Here is a 19,003-nt window from a genome sequence, read left to right as displayed (position 1 = left end):
ATATACTACATTTTACTTCAATTTTCGGGGAATTGCTAGCTTTGGTTTTCTTTCTCTAATTTCCGTTTTTCCTTCCTTTCCTACAGAGGGCAAATCGGACAATTCACAATGGCGTAGGGTTTCGCTCTCGCGTCCATATAAAAGCGAAAAACCTCCCTCGACCCAGACGCTGCGCTGGGATAACAAACACGAACCCTAGCGACACCGAGCCGGCGAAGCCAGAGCTTCGAGATCATCCGCCGGAGCGACCGCCACTCCCAAAATGGTACGATCCGCAGTCCGCCGCCGTCTCCGGCATCCGAAGGTGCTTGTACTCCGCCGTGTGCTTTTTGGCTGACGATTCCCTCTCTGTGAACGCAGACTTTCAAGCGCAGGAACGGCGGCCGCAACAAGCACGGCCGTGGCCACGTCAAGTTCATCCGCTGCTCCAACTGCGGCAAGTGCTGCCCCAAGGTAATCGCCGCCCCGTTCACTGCGATGCGTTCGGTCTGTCTCTGCCGCCGCTGCTTCTTCGGCTTCGGAGTGCATGAATCTATCCGTTCGCTCGCTAGTTTTTGTTTGTTCGAGTACCTCAATCGGCGATCTCGTATAAGTCCATGGCCGAATCGTTGTCAGATGGAATAGCTCTGTCGCATTTCGATTGCGTTTCTGTTTGCGGAGTTTGTGTCAGGTGTTTCTTCGTATTATCGTTCGTTCTGATGTAGCGACGATACGTCAAAGTGTCAATTGGATGGTTTCGCTTAGATCCGTAGGTGGTTTTGGTAATGAAGTGTGAAGGATGTGTTGTTTCTCGACTTCGTGGTTATTCACTTGTGTTTCTGGATCGTTGCAATCTAGGATAAGGCAATCAAGAGGTTTCTCGTGAGGAACATTGTCGAGCAAGCTGCTGTCAGAGATGTCCAAGAAGCTTGTGTCTATGACAGTAAGCACATGCTTCTCTTGCCGCTTGTTGTTGAAATTATGTCAGGATTTGTCATTTTTTATGTTTAGTTTTCTATGAATAAAATGCGGCATTCTCTTGTAGATTATACTCTTCCAAAGCTGTATGCCAAGATGCAGTATTGCGTGTCCTGTGCCATCCACTCCCATGTTGTGAGGGTTCGATCTCGCACAAATAGGAGGAACCGTCAGCCTCCGCCGCGCTACATCAGACGTCGTGTATGCTCTCCGATACTGTTTACTGCTATTCTTGTCAACCTATTCTTTTTCTTGTGCGTTGTGTGTCTCATGCTGTTTTCCTAATTTTAGTTTAAATGTCATTTGCTTCGCCTTCATGTCTTACATTGTTCCTTTCCTGTACCTTGCAAGTCCTGCTGGCTTTTATTTTGCTTTTCTGTTGTTTAGTCTGTTGACTGATAATTTAGTGTGATGTCTGATAAAATAGGAACACAGAAAAGAGCTTAGTCTGTTGGCTGGTTGGAGGAAATGATCTTGTCCTTTAATAATATTGAGTTTTGAATAGATTTAGCTCTTGCCCTTTCTCTTCATCAGAACATCAAATTTTTTAACATGTACCTGTTGTTTACCGTTCAAATAAAGCCGTGCCCATAGCTTTTTCCTTGGAAATATCTAACCCATATGTCTTATCTGTTTGTTAAATTATTGCTTGATGGAGTTTTCATAGTGCGATATTTTGGGCACAATGTATTTTTTTTCTGAACAAAGGTTTTACAGCTTTTGATTGGTTTATAAGCACCAGCTATTGATATTCCTGCTGATGGCGACGATGTTTGCTGGTGCTTACGTTCTAATTTGAAAGTATTTTTTTGGTAATTATCATCCTATGGAGTGTTCTTTAGTTTTAAGCTTGGTAGATAATAGGCCTTTAGTGTAAGATGATATTGTAGTATGTTTCTGGTTTGATAAATTTATTTCCATCAACTCTTCCATTGTAAATGATTTTCTGTACACCAACAGTGTTGCATGATTTGGCCAAAATTGGAAAGAAAATTTGTTAACTCGACAGTTTTCTCTTCCTTGCTTGATTATTCTCTTTTGGCAAATATAGTATACCTATTGGACTCATTTGGTATTTTATTGTTTTTGCTTATAGTGATGCTTCTGGTATGCTGGGTTTTTTCATTTATGAGTATTTTGTCTTTTGCAGGATGATTTGCCGAAGCCTGGTCAGCCTGGTCAGCCTGGTCAGGCACCTCGTGTTGGAGGCCCTCCTGCTCGGCCCTGAGGCAAACCGAACGTACTATCGCATCATCCCAATTGCTCTTGATTGCATGGATGACTTTCTAGGACCGATTTTTTTTCGTTTGAAAGTTTTGATGTTTGATTGCGGCTGCCCGTCTGTACTGCATAAGGATTATATGGCTCTTCTTTCAAAGTCATTGTTCAGATGCTAGATACCTTATTCAATCAATGTGAGCATCTAGACCAGGGGATTAAGTCTAAAATACATAGTATAGGCGACTATACCTTTGCCCTACATGGAAATTTGAGGCGCTTCTGAATTGGGGCATGCATGGCAGAGCCTTGAACAGGACTCGGTGTCCATGGAATATACTTTCTTGTGTATGCGGGGTGTTAGATGATGCGGTAGAATTAAGGATCAGAGATTATTGGGTTAACTTAGCCTGCATTCACTGCAACTGTCGGCTGTAGGCTAGATACCATTAAGTTAGATTTGGCTAAGTATCGCCACAATTCGCGCCCTTCCTATGATAATTTGAATCTGCAACGCGACTCTGCTGACACTTATGGGTAAAGCATGATTTCAGCCTTGACGCCGCCGCCAAAAATTGCGTAGACGGTATACGCACGCCAAGTCCATGGGCCTGTGGTGGGCCTCGAAGTGGGCTTGAATTGTGTAATTTTTCTGCCTATTACAATGATCTTGCATCCCAACCTTCGTCGGCCTCATTCAGGCCCAAATTAATCGGTCCATGGAGGCCTAAAATAATCGGTTCCTAGGCCTTAGATGGCCTCGAACTGAACATGTTTGATTTGCCTTTTCGGCCGAGGATTACCCCTGGTTTGATCTATATGGGCCACATCTAGGCCAAATCAGCACATGGGCCTGAAATGGGTCTTGAACCGACTGAACTGAAGACTTTAGGCCCATTAAGGATGGTCCCTATTTGGGCCTAGATTAAAATATGGGCCCATGGGCCTCTATGTGCCATTTGGCCCATAAATGGCTGTTCTGAAGGGCTCAATTCCTGCCCATGGGCCTTAAATGGGTCTACGGCCTTTTCGGCCCATATGGTTTGTCACTGCTTGGGCTAAATTAAAATAAACAGCCCATGGGCCTCGATATGGGCTTACATAATGTGCCTTGCGGCCCCTAAAGGGCTCTGCTTTGGGCTTCTTGGGCCCAATTACGGCCCATGGCCTTAAAAATGGGTATCGAACTGACTAAGCTGCAGCCTTTTTCGGACCATTAAGGAATTGTCCTGTTTGGGCCTTGCTGCCCATAAAGGGCACTGTTTTGGACTTTGTGGGCCCAATCCCGGCCCACGGGAAAATATCGTTTTTCTGCCCAGTATGAATGGGCCCTGTTTAGCCTAGGTGGGCCCAATTTAGGAACAATACTGGTCCATGGGCCTAAAATTGGGCCTCTACCTGGGCTTCAAAATGCCTTTCGGCTCATAAGATGGGCCCCTGTATGTGGACTTAAAATGTTCCCTTTCGGCCCATTGTTAATGCACCCTAAGTAGGCCTTGGTGGGCCCAAATTAAGCCTAAATTAACTGACGAATAGGCCTCAAAATGAGCTTAAATGATGTGTTTTCATTACGGTTAGGACCTAAATAACCAACCCATGGCCCTTCCACGTGAGCCTTCACGCATCCCACCGCCAAGTAGAAAGGCCCCGGGCCTCCAAATGCCCAGAAAAGGTCGCGCTCATGGGCCAGTTATTAGCTTCTTGTGGGCCAATATGTTGGTATTATGGCCCATCTTTGCACCCATGCTACTTCTGCCAGCATCGAGGCGGAATCCTAATAGACATCAATCCGCTAAGCTATTCACCTAAGTTACTATTTACTCGCCAATTAAAGATTCCATCATTAAATTTTCCATTTTCTAACTGGTGTCGGAACATTACATTCGATTGCTCATACGCATTTCTCAACAAGTGATGGTAGAAGGCTCTCGGGTATTTGAAGCAGTCCAAACACATTTCTAGCAACTACTCGAACAAAACAGTAAACCCGCCCTATACGCAAGGATCGGGCATGGAAAATTATCACTGTTCAACTGCTAAATTTCTCTTAAGTTGGTACTACGAAAGATACGAGAAGGCTCATGTGAACACTAAAATTTAGGCAGGGTTTCTCGTGTGATGGCTCCAAATTAATGTTACCAGCTGCCAGATCAGGGGACTGCTCGGTATGCACTTGAGGGTCTGCTTTCCATGGCCTATTCGAACTGCACGCATAAAAAATCGCACTTACCAAATCGTAACGCACATTTCAGCTTTCATATAAAAAAACTCGCTTTACCCTGGAAGTACAGGTTGCTCCTCCACTGATGCATCCGATACGGGCGCACTTTTAGCGTCGATGACACTGCAACTTTGCACCATGATGAGGTAACAGTGCTAAACCTCCTTGGCAATTCTGATGCATGTAGCCATAGGACAGTCTGTCTTAATGGCATTGGTTGCAATGTGTGACCTACTAACTGCATATCCCTCCTGCAACCAAACAAAAAAGCCCATATGGGAAATAGTGAGATGCCACCAAATATTGCCCTATTTCCAGCTGAAGCATGCCCCGCTGAAGCATACAGGTCAATGAATTCCGATAGAGAAATTTGAAGGAAAAAAAAAAAAAGAGGCAGGCTCTTCATTCACAGCAGTATCTTCTCCAGAAAAGTATGGAATGAGAGTATTCTGACTCACAAAACTGCATTGCCTTTCTTTTGTAAATTTACTGCTAACCATTTTCGTTGCTCATAGAAACAAAAAGCCCTTTCCTCTAAATAACCTTCATATAATTGACAGGACATTTACCTGATAGGCAACATGCAAGACTTAAATGCTATGTTCAAGAGGATCAAAGTTACCTTCTGCAAGGCACTCATCATGGTCCTAAGTGGAGGGGAGTTGATTTTGGCACGGCTGGCAACCTAAGATATTCCCAAAAGCATATCGTTATCTCCTAGGCACCTCGCATTCTAATATTTGATGATTCAAACATCTACCAAAGACCGGAGGAATATATATACGTACGTATGTATGTGAAGAACATAACTGAAAGAGACCTCATCCAATTTGATGTAACCAAATGGTAGCTTAGGGTCACTCTCGTCCACCATCAGCTGCAAAAGTTTTTGAAGGTCAGCTCCTGAGCCATTGCCCATCCATCCCAATTGCTCGGCCATATTTAACATTTCTGTGAGGTAGGATGTGCTGTGCAGAGGTCCAGTCCAGAGAGGCCCGGACACAACAAGCGACCTTCCCTCCTGAAAAGAAGTACAAGATATTTGTTTGATATCCCAAATGCATACAAAAATGATTTGTTCCCAAACTCCACTAAGGGGGAAAATATGTAGGCATGGGCATTTCAATATGGTTGCAATACTCATTTAACCATGTCGGTCACTACCACGCAGCATTAAACTAAGCTCGTATATTTAACCCAATTCAGTCAGCTTATACTTATTACCAACTCGATTTGTTTATACATTGGTCAATATTTTTTCTAACTAGTTTTTGCAAATAATAGGTCTTGACAAGTCCCAAATGATCGCTGAGCAAAGACATGCTGTAACTCAAGATACCATAATCCTAGTGTTACACCCAAGCTAATCATGTACACACACAGGCATGTGCACACACAGATGACACACACCACACAGAGTTAGTCCAAAATCGACAGAGAATGAAGGTGTTAACCAGAATATATCATTGAAAAAAATAGAGCACAACAATAAGAATTATATTTCATCTTCAGTGCATAGGAAGGCCAAAAGCACTGTTGGTGGCCCCAAAATGACAAATGGCAGTTCCCCCAATAGACAGAGATAGTCGCACTTTCAAGGAAAAGTCCAAACTTGAGAAATAATGGAAAGGTAAAAAAAGAAAATGTACTTACAAGACAAGACACTGGATAGAAACTGGTCACAAGGTGGATGATAACTCAAGCTGACTTGACCACAAGCATTGGAAAAAAAGAGATTTGGTGCAATTTGATGAAATCTGCTTTTTAAACCAGAGTAATAGCATTTGTATAAGACAGTTGAGAGGAAGGAGTAGCTTGCTTTGGCTGGGGCACATCCCCGTTTTATTTTATGGTCAGTAAAACTGAAGGATGTCCCTACCCCAAACACAACCTAGTTAGGGTTTGAACCCCTCACCTTCCCTTTCTCATAGAGAACAGTGTGGTTAGCTGGTGGACTTCGACTCAGAGACTGCTAATCACTACCGCACTTAAGGAACAATAAACATTCACATAATGGGGCTTTAGTCATGGTATCAATAAAAAAATGTGGAAATGAGTTTCACATGATTTTATCCAGATGAAAAGCATGATGGTGTTTTAGCCCACATAACCATTCCTTAACCGTAGGAACGTGAAAGAGCATGCGAACAGAATCTTGTTAAAAAGAATAAAATGATGCCTTCACCTTATTGCAGGTGCAACTTAATTTACTAAGTTCATCCCACGAATGTGATTGGGAATGTCCACACTTGGTGCAGTAACTGATAAATTCATAATGCCTGCAGTGCCAAAAGATGACAGTAACAATAATTAGCAACCTAGAAAGAAAGCTTCATCTTGTGGGAAAAGCAACCGAGAAGACTAAAAATAAATTTACCTGTTAGTAAGAAGTTTTCCTCTGTTTAACCTCAACATAACACGGAAGACGGGTCCATGGTATGAATAATAAGAAAATAGTGGAGCAACACGATATCCCAGAACAGAAGCTTCACGCATTGCACCACCTATAAGCATCCGCAAACCAACCTCATTTGAATATGGCATAGGGCGCACATATGCTCCATATGCAGCTAACGAACTAGAGCAAGAATCAGCAACAAGTACGTCTCACTAGGTGCACAAAAACGTATCTCCACAAAAGACAATCGGCTAAGAGAAGTTTAACTGACTTTAAAAAACCGAGACATCTGATGCTACCAAATATAACAGGCAACGCAAAGCATTCAAAAGAACGAGATATGGCACCAAAACTTGACAGAGAGGACTAAATGACTGAACCGCAATGTATCAAGCGGTTTTGCCCAGAAGAACTAGCACTATTCAGCAGTACTACATATTGAAACGACGAAAATGAAGTAGTCTCGCAGATACTAAGAGGAGACTGGTTTCCATTTTCCAGCAATCATGATCACAATCACAACGCACTAACAACGAAGAAAGGAGGAACGAAAGAAAGAAGCGAAGAAAACAAGAGAAAGCACTCACTGGTGAGGCCTATGACCACCAGAGGTGTAGCCATCCGTCGACGTGACATACAGCAACCCTCCCAGCTTCAAGCAGTTCATCGCCGACCTCAAGTACGACGACTCGCTCCCAAAGGAGTCCACGTCCACCAAGTCATAGAAATCCCTCTTCAGATAACACTCCACCATCACTCGATTCGCTTCGTTGCTGGAGACCGTCCACCTCCCCTCGCCGCTCACCCTCGCCAGGTTCCTCGCGATCACGCCACGGTTATCGTCGTTCGCGTCGTTCGCCAGCACGAAATCGGCCCCGGCCTCGACAAGGTACCGGAGGGACCGGATCCCGCAGCCGCACATGGCGTCGAGGACGCGGAGCTGGTGGCCGGACCGCCTCTGCAGGGAGGCGGCGAGGACGCCGAGGTCGCGGCCGACGGCGCTCTCGCGGCGGTAGAAGGTGCCGCCGGTCTCGAACTCGTGGCCGCGCTCGGCGGCGTGGCCCTCGGCGGCGCAGCGCGGCGGGAGGAGGTCGGAGCTCGGGGACGAGAGACGGTGGGAGGCGGCGGATGCGATTCTAGGGTTTGGAGAGAAATTGGAGAGAGGAGATGGAGGAGGAGGAAGAAGACGGGATAGGATTAACATGGCGGGAAGCTGTTGGAGGTCTCGAACTCAATCCGTCCTTTTATGTAATCGAATTTTTTTCACAGCGTCTTTATAATTTTTCTTATAAAAACATTGGACCTTCATTAAAAAAAAAAAAAATCCTAAAAGCAGATTTTATTACAATTCTCATTTAATTTTATTTAGGATTAATATCATAAAAAACATCAAACTAATACACACATGAAAAATTTATCCAAACTAATATTCTAGCCTCAAAAAAAACCGAACTAGTATATTTATAATAAATTTACCTTCTTCTTTTTTTCAATAAAATACCAAAGCGGATTATTAGAAACAATTGTAATTTTTTTTTATAACATAGATTTCTATTTCTCAATGATATCTCACGATGAAGACAATTGGTTGAATCTTATGAAACCATAGCAGTTCTTTGATGTCTTCTTTAGATTTGATTCTTGAATGATTCACATCACTTCTACTTCTATTGTAACAAAAAAATTCTCCTTTTATGTGAAAATGGCCCATATCAATAATTATGATTTTACATATGAACACTTCCTCCATATCTTGTCCATTAAACAAAATATTTTCTTTGTGAGGTAAAAAATAAAATGCTCTTTTTGGAGAGAGGTACTATTTCATCAATCGAATCACAAGTATTTAACATATTTATTCTTAACATTTTTTCACAAAGTGATGACAAAAGATCTAACTTGTACAAATCTTTTCATTTTGCAATTCGATCCCATCCATTAATGCATAGAGCTACTAATTCAATCACTTCGTTAAATTTTCTTGTTAAATTATTAAATTATGACACGCAACAATCAACAATTGTACTTTTTACCAAAAAAAAAAAAAAAACAATCAACGGTTGTACCGATTAAGATTTTACCCACCATTCATTCCAAGTATACCAATTTATAATTTTTCATAATATTAATCCAATTTAGCAAAAACTAATAAGGAGTAAATTTTTCACAATTTGTATAGAGTAATTTTTTCACAGATATACCAATCTGAAGTTTTTCGTAATATTAACCCTTTTATTTATTAGACGATAATTATTTGAATATTATGTAAACTATGATCATGATAGATCAGCCGCTTTTGCGCATGAATTCACCGACAAAGTATGGTCGCAAACCACACCGACGACACAGAAGATTGACACTTCATGCTTCAGTTTACAGTCCATCTCATATACATTACACAAATGTACAGAGTTTCCAATGAAAGAAAAGCAGCAGTCATACAATTTCTGGACAGTGAAGGCCATGCCTCGAGAAATGCATGCAACAACTTCGATGTCTTCCGGGGGATCCAACCGGTTACATAAAAAGGCAACCATTCAGTGGAATAGCGTGACCAGCGACAAGCTATATCTCAGCGCGTGACCCTGTCTGAGGCGTGAGCATATACATATGACAGTCGTGTGCATCTACCTGTGCAGAGAACGAGGACGCAACATCTTCTGCGACATCCTTGTGCTGCAAGAATGTAGGACAACAATAATCAGGGACATATCAGACGCGGTTTAGCTATATGAATTTGTTCTGTGGACTGGCCATCAGAATACATTGTTTGCCAAAGAGAATTCAATCACTGTCGACCTTATCTCTGGTAATCTCTGTAAATGCATTGTCAAAAACTCCAGAATGTTCGACTGTAGCTTCATAAAGTCAGATCGATGTCGCATGTAACATTAAAAACTGCCGTAACATGGTAGCGTGCCGACCTTATTGGTGTAAAAGTAAATTACTAATTCTTTATCTTACATTCTTACCTGCCACAAGTCTCTTATAGACACACTTGTGCTGGAGTCAAGCCCCAGTGCTTCCCATGCGGCTGTTATACTCACAGCTTTTGAGCATCGATTCCAGAGAGCAACAACCAGGCGCCGTCGTGACAACGGTCCAGCCCAAACCTGGAAATCATCCGCAACTACCCAAATTAGCAGAACATTTCAGTATTTGATCTGACGAAATAATCTCTTTAACTCCAAAGATGTGAGATAGAACCATGCAAAATAATTTACCAGCTTCTGAAAACAGAAAAGAATCAGGTTCACTGATTTAAGTGCATGAATGTCATACACTCAAAATCCGATAACTTTTCAATACATAATATGTCATAACCAAGTGACTGCCAGTACCATTGTTAAAATCATGATAAGACATGAAAGCAAACAAGTCTGTAATCTTTTTCACTCAAACTTCTACCAGTTAATAAACCCATTTGCTTAAAATACACCATAAAATAAGTAACTTAGAAAATTTGCTGTTTAACCGCAAAAGATTGGTTTTTCTGTTTCCAGGTTTTACATGAAAATGAGATAGTGAAATGTAAGTATCTCTGGTGAAAATTGACCCCATCAGAAGCCTAAAATCCTTGCTGGTAGGTGAACACCAGAGGTTAAAGCAATAACCTTGGAGGTCGTATATAAAGCTCATAAGTCATGATTAGCAAAAAAAAAAGACTTGGTAAAGTATATGATGCTGCAATGAGGTATAAACCTGAGAGCAACCACCAGTTCCTGAGACATTAACCTTCCTCCCCTGAACCCCAAGGGAATCTGCAACAGACAGAAAAGCTTGCATATTTAGTGCATCAAAGAATGTCATCACCAAAGATTATGGCTACCAACAAACATGTAAAAGCATATATCCATCCATGTGAGAAATCACCTTGGTTGACAGCAATGACCTCTTCATTGCTCACTAGCTGATAAGTTTCTGCAGTCATATTTCTAACATCACAACCAACTAAAAGAGGAGCCTGCATGATTAAGCAGGTTAGTAAAGAGTATCAATGTGATCAAATGTCACCAACAATTATGGTACAGCCAACATCTACTCCCTCTCCTTTCTACAACAACCAATGGAATCTACGCTTGGCTTGAATGATTGATGTTAGAGATCATAAACATGAGCTGTGAATTTCCAACTCAAAATTCTAGCAGGGCAAAGAAGTGGGAATAGGTGAGTAAAAGAATTAAAAAGGAACCCAGAGAAAACTAGTAGAGATTTTGGCCCATGCTCAGAACTGCAGAGGCATAAATGGCTCACTCCGTTATTCAAGCACACACTGCAGTAAGGAACTGTACCGAATAGTTTGCAAGGGACAGCAAACATGGAATGGCAATTATAGGTCTTCACATTTTAAGTTGTATTTAATTTTGAGCCAATGCAATGTAGTTTCATGGCTAAAACTTCTAAAACTTACAAAAGACATAAGAAGTTACGTCTCTAAGCTCTCAAAATCCTTGTCATTGGAACTATTTTTTGAACTTTTTAACAAAATATAACTACTATCTTTTAAAGAAGAACAAATAAAACGAGAAAAAAATTGCTAAAAAGTAACAAACTATTCAGAGTGAGAGGGAAACCTTCATCAAAGCCCATATGCTGAAATGTGCACGATATTCTTGGTAAGTCATGCCTCCATTCCCAACTTCCAACATGTCTGGATCTGTCAGAGACATGAAGTTGAGTGTCAGAAGTGTAAGAAGCACTAATGCTACAAGACACGAGTTTGATTGCTACCATTCCATCCTCCGGGTCCTGCATAGGCTGCCCACTTGTCATTCAGATCTGCAATTGTAGTCATGCTGAAGCAAAAAGAAGGAGATCAGAATCAGATAAACTACGGGAGAAGTAAATATAGATGTTTTATGCTCTATGCGGATCAATACTTGCATTCAAACTGATTTGATTCAGATGCAAATAAATGCAGCTAAATATTGCTTCAGATGCTGTAAGTCGCCATGAGAATTAGTAATCGAATTAGAGGCAGGTCATGCTGCACTCAGTTTCTAACTTCGTCCAAATAACAACCCACTAGACTCTTTAAGTGTAGCATTAGCATAGACATAAATAGCATAGAGAATACTTTTCCCATAGTCAACATAGTACTTGCTAATAGCAGCTCTCAAAATAGGCCCCACTCCATGGACAGCAGCGTAAACTGATTTCGACAGGATCCAGTATCCAAACCCAAACTCACCATTAAGATAGGGCATGTTCACGATTGCATTCATACTAATGGCAAAGTGAATGTCCCATAAACAAATGCATAAGAACGTAATTTCTACTGGTAAAGTGTTCTGGTGAACCTGAAGGCATGGACTTCATTGCATAATTGAATTTTACATATGATGCAACAGTTATAGAGTGAGGATAAGGTTGTATTAAATAAACATCTTCCAGGATAAGGTCGAGAGGGCAAAGGATTCCTGCTATGCACTTGAAGACTGTAAGTTCCAGGATCTTGCAGAGAGAGATATATGCTTTGCTCTCTTTCTCTAGTAGCATAGTATTGTGTTTATCTGACCTAGAAAGAAAAGAAGGTTACCTTGCCCATGTATCATTAATATCATCAGTCGTACGCCAACTATTCCCAATCTTGCCTGCCCACAAGGCAGGATCATCAACCCCCCTGCCCACAAAACCAGAAGATCAATTATCACTCTCAAGTCTCATCAAACAAATGAGTATTGGAAATTGACAGAGATGATCTGAAAAAGGTGAACTACCATTCACACATAGAGTACAGAATTTGCCGTCCCGTTGCATTTAGCGCCTTGAGCATTGGTGGATACCTGTAATGGAACCAATCAATGTCAGATTAAATGTCTACATAAGTCTCTTCACAGCTTAAACAGAATTTAGAGAGAGCAAGACCTGTCTTTTGGTTTGATGCCCAGATTATAGCAGTTGTCATATTTCAAATAATCAACACCCTGAGACACCAAAGATGAAACTATTAGAGGAAACTCTAGCCAGGAGAAAGGCTGCTGCAACTGCAAATGGTAAATTACCAGACTAATCTAAGTGATGGAAGAAAAATTCTGAGAGTGCTTCACATCAATGTTGAAACTTTTAACATGAATAACTGATCAAAAGGGTTTCAGCTGTTTTTGGTAAAGCTAAAACCAACTATTTGTATGCCATAAGAAGCACAAAAGAGGAACAAATATTCTTATCAATGCTAGCATACCAACTGGGGAAACACTAGTTAATTCCCTTTAAGAAATTAAAGACTCACCCAAGAAGCGAACTGTTTTGCATCATTTTCTTCATGGTAAAGTGATCCTGGTCGAACTTGACATGTATATATTCTGAAAGAGATGGTCAAGTGGACAAGGAACCACTGGAGTTAGTATGTAGTCAAAAGTATAGAAAGAATGTTATTACCGGTACAGCTTCAGAGGATAAACATCCTACCCAGCATCGGAATAAATACCAAGCTTGAGGCCTTGCTTATGGACATAGTCTGCAAGGGCTTTAATTCCTGATGGAAAGGTTTTGGATCAGCTACCAATTCACCCTGCACAGCCATCAATGCAAAATCAAGAAGAGAGAAGCAACAGTGCAAGAACTTTATGGCCTACTAAAACAATATAAATTGTCTCCCCAAGATGAATGAAATGATAATAATTGCTCAGAATAGTGCAGATGTCTAGTGGAAAAGTGTGAGACTGAGACACAATGTTAATGTCCCAAATCACGTAACTCACTAAAAGATGACAAAAAAATTTTAGAAAGGAGAAAAGTTGAGCCTGTTAACTAATTGTGTCATGCTCACTTCAAAAATTAAAGATTGCAGAAGTAAAGTTCCACACTCTGAAAACTTGAGATGGTATTGGGAATTGAGTAAAACAAAGGAACTAAAACTAACCTTAGCATTTCGTTTGGGAGTAGACCAGCAGTCATCTGTAGTCCATTGGAATAAATAAGTACATAAACCAGTAACGTGAAATGCTATTCTGAGATTTAAGACATTGTAGAAGCATACCTATATTGACGTGCACATAACCTAATTTAGCCAGCCCAGTCGAAACAAGTGCGTCAGCTGCAAATGGGAGAAGAGTGAATTAAATAAGAACTTCACCCCTCTTAACAATGAAATATATGCGCACTAGTCACCCTAACTATCATTCCCATTAACCACAACATTGCGAATACAATCCTCATGATAAATGCATGCCTGTCCCACTGACATAAAGATATATCTCCGTATGCACTTCGCCAGATCATACATTCCTACTTCTTATTCTCGATCTGTCATTTCCGCAGTTGACTCATCCGGCATGTAAGCTCGAGAAATTCAGATAAACTAGTCACTTCTAAGTCCATCAGACACGTAAATTCAATCCCTGCCTTTTCTCAAACAAACTCAAATATTTCCTGAACCTCTATCCCTCAATAAAATGTTTCTTCTTTGTTCTTTAATGGTAACCCTGCCAGTCATTACATGTAATTCATCAACGATTGCCCAACTAAACAAAAGATTCGACGAGAACGGAGAGCGATACCTGTTTCCTTGATGACCGTTTCGCTGATATTGCAGGCGAAAAAATTCCAGCTATTCCACCTGCCCAGACACAACAATTTCCCACGCATCAGCAAACGGATTACTAACGAATCTTACAGAACACCCCGATCGATGGATCCTAGGATAGAAAAGGACCAAAGGGAAAAGAGACTTGCCCCATCTGAGGAGTCTGGGCCAGGCCATTGTTGAGCTGTAAAATTCCGTACTTGGAAGTGTCGTAAATCCGATGAAACGACCTGCTGAACCCTGGTCTCTCGAATCCCCGCAGCAGATTCAGAGGCAGCGCTCTCCCGCCGGCCGCGACGACGATCGCCGATAGGGAGATGACCAGGAGGAGGTGTACGGACAGGGTGCCACTCCTCGCCATTGATGCTCTGTGTTCAAGCTCCTGAAACTTCTATTGTTTTTTTTTTTTTCATCAACGAGGATCGTTAAACTTATGTAAGGAGGAAAGTGCCGTGTGAGAAGATGATAAACCAAAGTTTTGTTTTCAAAGTTATCCGGTTTCCTAATTGACAGGTCAGCAGCGTTGTTTTTCTCGTCATTTTGTCATGACCGGATCATGATTATCCCAAATACAATTGCATCGTCATAATTAATTTAATCTTCTTGATTGTGATTTCTGAAATTTGCAAACATGTCCCTGAAATTAGTAGGATGCTGTATTTTTATTTATTTATTTCTATTGGGAAAGGAAATAATATTGACGTGTTTTAAATTTGGATATTATTTTTAACATACTTGATAATGATAACTTCTTCTTTTTATTAATTGGAATGGATTTAATAATATGAATGTGAAGGTTGGTAAAACTTTCCGAAATACAACATCGTAAATTTAACATTGGCTTAAGATGTCATAAAATCTCCCGACATAAAACACCATAAATTTAAAGTTTGCTTGAGATTTAAAATTTAACACCTAAAGGAAGGTAAATTTAATATGAAGTTCAAGGGAAAGCAAACCTTACGTGCAAGCAAGAGCGTAAATTAATCAAATTTCATAAATATTTAATGGAGGTGCTGGGGAAAGTGCTGATGTAGAAATAGTGATTTCGCCACCACTTTTATTGTTTTATTTTATTTTTTTTTTTTAGTGGTCAGACGCTACTTTTTTGTCTTTTGACTAGTAGGTTAAAAAAAGGAGGTGTTGAGATTAAAATCCAAAGGTTAGGTAAACGATATTGATGTGGCCTCACTTTGTCAAATGACCAATTCTTTTTCTGCATTTGCTTATTGCACACAATTTGACAAGGATGATGCAGATGGGGGAGGGGATTAAGCCCCTCTAATTGGTGACTAATTGTTGAGATTAGGGCTATGAGTGATGGGTATGGTAGGTCCCACAAGATTAAGAATAGGCCGACCCGCCAATAGGACAAAAGACAGCAAAGCATAATCCAAACTCGAGGATACACGTGAAAGCAGAAAAATGGCCCATTCTTGGGAACCTTACCACACACGCATGGGACACGAGATGAATTGTGGTTTGATAATTGATTTTATCTCAATTTTTTAGCTTTTGTTTACTACCCTTACTTCTCACTTTTCCAAACGTATTGGTTTTGCCAGAATTTAATTGATAATAAAATACATTTTATCAAAATTCGTTTTTTTTTTTATTTTTATTAAGAAGAGACAAGTTTAGTGGGGTTTCCAGATAGAAGTCTTATCAATGGAGCATAAGGACAAAGTATACTTCAACGGGATTTAATCAATGATGAAGCCCAATGACATAAAAAAGTTATGCTGGAATTTAATCGATGATAAAGTGTGATAACAAAAATATAATGTCAGAGTTTAAACAATCTGCGTCCTAACAAGGATATAAAGACAAAATTTAATTGATGATGAATATCTGAAAAGTGCAATTGAGATGCATGTTGTAATTTAATCAATGACCAAATGTATGAAATTATGAAAGTACTAGAATGAAAGATAATTGAAAGGTTACAATGGTAAAAGGATAACATATTTTTATCATGAATGTCGGGGGCTTTTCAAAGAGGATGATGTGGCTATTTTAAAGCCTACACTCAACGGTTAAAAATTAACATTAAACAAAATCAAATGAATAAATAACTTCCTAGTAATTACTAATTGTTACATTATTCACGAGAAGCGGCTCTGTAATTTCTTATTGTCAAGCAACACTTATGTAAAAGAGCTCAAATATCCGAAACTATCTCAACAATTACAAGTCGATATCGATAACTTCACCAGACAACTGATATATGCCCGTCGTTAACTTCCTTAGTGAGTGGTCGATGCTCTTCAAGTTGTCAAAAGAGCTTATAAATCTAAAACTATTGGTACTTACCACCCCATAACTCATTTTTGTGATAAATAACTTATTTGGTCGTCGATGCTTTTTAAGTTGTCGACTATTCTTTTCATCAATGACTTATGCCAGTCACCAAATTTTGCTACAATTGACTAAATCTCTCACTTGTCAATTATATCCAAAACTTTGTCAATTTTGGATGTTAACGGACGCAAAAGAATGATCAGTGATGGCAATTCCCTTCGCAGCCAAAAGTTCGTCAAAACACGGAAGCAATAAGGATCATGTATATTCCTTATTGAATCTTTACGTAAGGAAGTTAACTTTAAACGACTCACCTCCCTCCAAGATTCTTCTTTATTGCCTAGATACTTGAATTGGGAGATTAACCCTATATCTAGATAAAGTTTCATGCCATATTATATATATGGCGTGTTTGTTTGAGTGAATAAAATTTTCGTAAATTAATTTGCTGGACTTCAGCGCATTTTATCTATAAAAAATGATAGGTCAACCGAAATTTCATGTAAAGTCAATGAAATTACGCATGCTCAAAGTTATGAAACTGAATTTCCTAACTTGAAAATGAGAACCGAATTTTCTAGAAAAAAAAAATTTGAAAAAAATTATTCTTCATCAGTAATTTTTCTCGAAAGAAGCGCACCTTTAACCTTGTTTTCTTCGCACAAGAGATTGATCTTACGCTCAAGTGGAGACTCAAAAGTCAAGAGTTCGGCGGCTGAGATAAGACGGGGATCGATTTCTCAACCTTCACGAGCTAGAAAACCATTGAAAGCGAGAATAAATGCTACCAACTATGTCCCTCTCATTCTACGTTGGCACGCCACTTGGGGAGAAAAAGAAATCTGAGCTCGCCATATAGTCAACCCAAATGATTTTTTCTACAATTTGACCGACTAATAATCGTAGAAAATCCTGAGAGCTACCAAATGTACATTGCCACAGGATGATGCGAAATTATCGCATGCGAGTTGCATGGTGTATTCAACCTAATATGGATCATTCACGATGGTAGGTTCCATGTGGGTCTTCCGGTGGCCTAGATTGTGTTTAGTATATATAGTAAGTTCAATGGTATACTTGCCCGTAGAATAATAAATAAGATCACCTCATTGTGCATGATCTATCATATATCAACATATTTGAAGTAATTTGCTCTATATTGATCTTGTTTACATGCTTCGATTATCTTACTATTGCTCATTTGAATTTCCTTTACGACATAAGCTCTAAATTCGTGGGCTATTATGCTAACCCCATTTGTCATATATGACGATTAAAAAGTCTATTTTTGGCATTATCTAAATTGTCATCGATATGTGTATTTTTTTTCTTCGATAGATTGATTCGGCATAATCACAAGACTTATGACTCAAATCTTGGACTTAAGAGAGCCTTCGATTGATAGATTTCATATTTATAGCAAATTCGTAAAACTCATGATCGGAATTTTGGGCTTAAGAGAGCTTCGGATCGGTAAATTTCATATTTATTGTATGAGGTAGTTAAAAATATTTTATTTTTAAATTGTCCAAATTGTTATCAATGAATGCATTTTTTTTAATAGATCGGCTTAGAAAAACCGTAAAACTTATAACCTGAATCTTGGGCATAAGAGAGCCTTTTAACAAATGAGACAGTTAAAGAAAAATTATATTTTTAGCATCATCCAAACTGTCATCAATGCATTTTTACTCAATAAATCAATTTAGCAACACCATAAAACCTGTAATATGAATCTTGGACTTAAAAGTGACTGCGATTGGTAAATTTCATTAGGGACATCAATTTTTCAAATCACTAATAACTTAGTATGAATGTATTTATAGAGATCATAGTGATCCATTGTTCATATAGACTAAGTCCATGTAGACGATTGGTCATGTAGGCCCTATAGGTGAATCCACCTAATTAATGGTTTAGTCGATATCAGTCCCATCCCATGATATAGATCATGTAATACGTTATCGATCATTTTGAGATATAGATCCAAGAAATGAAAAGGGCCCTCCAGTAGAAAAAAAACCAATTTCCAGACATGACGGGCCAATTTGCCTTTTGACATGTCAGAGCTATTGCAAGACATTAACTGCAAGACCGAAATCTTTGAAATACGTTGAGCGTCATGCAGAAGCAGAAGTCCTTGCAAGAAAACAACACGCCTTGCCTCGTTAGTCGTCGAGAACTGAACATGTCATGTCTAATCTTCAGAGGGAGACAAGACCGAAACCACAGAGGCACAAGGAAAGAATCAGTACTGAGAAGAACACCCGAGAAGTAAAGCTAAAAGCTGACACTCGCCCGAACAAGCTGCTTTATTCTATAACCATTCTACTACATCGACCAAGACACGCAAGCCAACCTCTACATCGGCAAAACCATC

The 19,003-nt window shown here is 39.9% G+C and overlaps 3 protein-coding genes across 6 annotated transcripts; 1 reads left to right on the top strand and 2 right to left on the bottom strand.

The window, feature by feature from the left end:
* Nucleotides 1–105: 105 nt before the first annotated feature.
* LOC104454458 (40S ribosomal protein S26-3) lies at nt 106–2,435 on the top strand. The gene is made up of 5 exons (XM_010069308.3): nt 106–265; nt 361–453; nt 838–922; nt 1,025–1,158; nt 2,108–2,435. Exons 1-5 carry the CDS (start codon nt 263–265, stop codon nt 2,183–2,185), a joined length of 393 nt encoding a protein of 130 aa, XP_010067610.1. The 5' UTR covers nt 106–262; the 3' UTR covers nt 2,186–2,435.
* Nucleotides 2,436–4,003: 1,568 nt separating this feature from the next.
* LOC104454457 (tRNA (guanine(26)-N(2))-dimethyltransferase) lies at nt 4,004–8,028 on the bottom strand. 4 transcript variants are annotated; one of them, XR_005552784.1, is made up of 7 exons: nt 7,382–8,027; nt 6,774–6,974; nt 6,582–6,675; nt 5,217–5,417; nt 5,019–5,081; nt 4,454–4,647; nt 4,004–4,379 (listed from the first exon to the last, which is right to left on the bottom strand). XR_005552784.1 is itself a non-coding variant. In XM_018876797.2 (6 exons), the coding sequence occupies exons 1-5, from the start codon at nt 7,996–7,998 to the stop codon at nt 5,036–5,038; spliced, it is 1,191 nt and encodes a 396-aa protein (XP_018732342.2). In that variant the 5' UTR covers nt 7,999–8,028; the 3' UTR covers nt 4,004–4,647; nt 5,019–5,035. The 4 variants fall into 4 exon arrangements, 3 of the variants coding, with proteins under 3 accessions (XP_018732342.2, XP_010067609.1, XP_010067607.1); XM_018876797.2 differs by having other exon boundaries at nt 4,004–4,647; nt 5,185–5,417; nt 7,382–8,028; XM_010069307.3 differs by having other exon boundaries at nt 4,004–4,647; nt 5,207–5,417; nt 7,382–8,028.
* A 1,088-nt stretch (nt 8,029–9,116) lies between these two features.
* On the bottom strand, nt 9,117–14,755 carry LOC104454456 (alpha-galactosidase 3). The gene is given in 16 exon segments (XM_010069302.3): nt 9,117–9,470; nt 9,767–9,907; nt 10,497–10,555; nt 10,668–10,758; nt 11,369–11,451; nt 11,526–11,590; nt 12,334–12,417; nt 12,515–12,580; nt 12,663–12,721; nt 13,027–13,099; nt 13,206–13,284; nt 13,287–13,308; nt 13,660–13,694; nt 13,777–13,833; nt 14,297–14,355; nt 14,472–14,755. Coding segments are annotated over 16 exon segments (1,296 nt in total). The 5' UTR covers nt 14,684–14,755; the 3' UTR covers nt 9,117–9,359.
* Nucleotides 14,756–19,003: the final 4,248 nt, after the last annotated feature.

The sequence above is a fragment of the Eucalyptus grandis genome, chromosome 7, assembly GCF_016545825.1.
Source record: "Eucalyptus grandis isolate ANBG69807.140 chromosome 7, ASM1654582v1, whole genome shotgun sequence".
NCBI lineage: Eukaryota > Viridiplantae > Streptophyta > Magnoliopsida > Myrtales > Myrtaceae > Eucalyptus > Eucalyptus grandis.
The sequence above is the reverse complement of the archived record's forward strand: the minus strand, read 5'-3'. Positions and strand labels throughout refer to the sequence as shown.

Coding starts and splice junctions, on each gene's coding strand:
- LOC104454457 (XM_010069305.3), bottom strand. CDS start 7,998: ATGTTAATCCTATCCCGTCTTCTTCCTCCTCCTCCATCTCCTCTCTCC. Junction 6,676..6,773: donor GGAAAACTTCTTACTAACAG/GTAAATTTATTT, acceptor TTGGCACTGCAG/GCATTATGAATTTATCAGTT. Junction 4,648..5,018: donor TGATGAGTGCCTTGCAGAAG/GTAACTTTGATC, acceptor GTTTGGTTGCAG/GAGGGATATGCAGTTAGTAG.
- LOC104454458 (XM_010069308.3), top strand. Junction 454..837: donor GCGGCAAGTGCTGCCCCAAG/GTAATCGCCGCC, acceptor GTTGCAATCTAG/GATAAGGCAATCAAGAGGTT. Junction 923..1,024: donor AGAAGCTTGTGTCTATGACA/GTAAGCACATGC, acceptor ATTCTCTTGTAG/ATTATACTCTTCCAAAGCTG.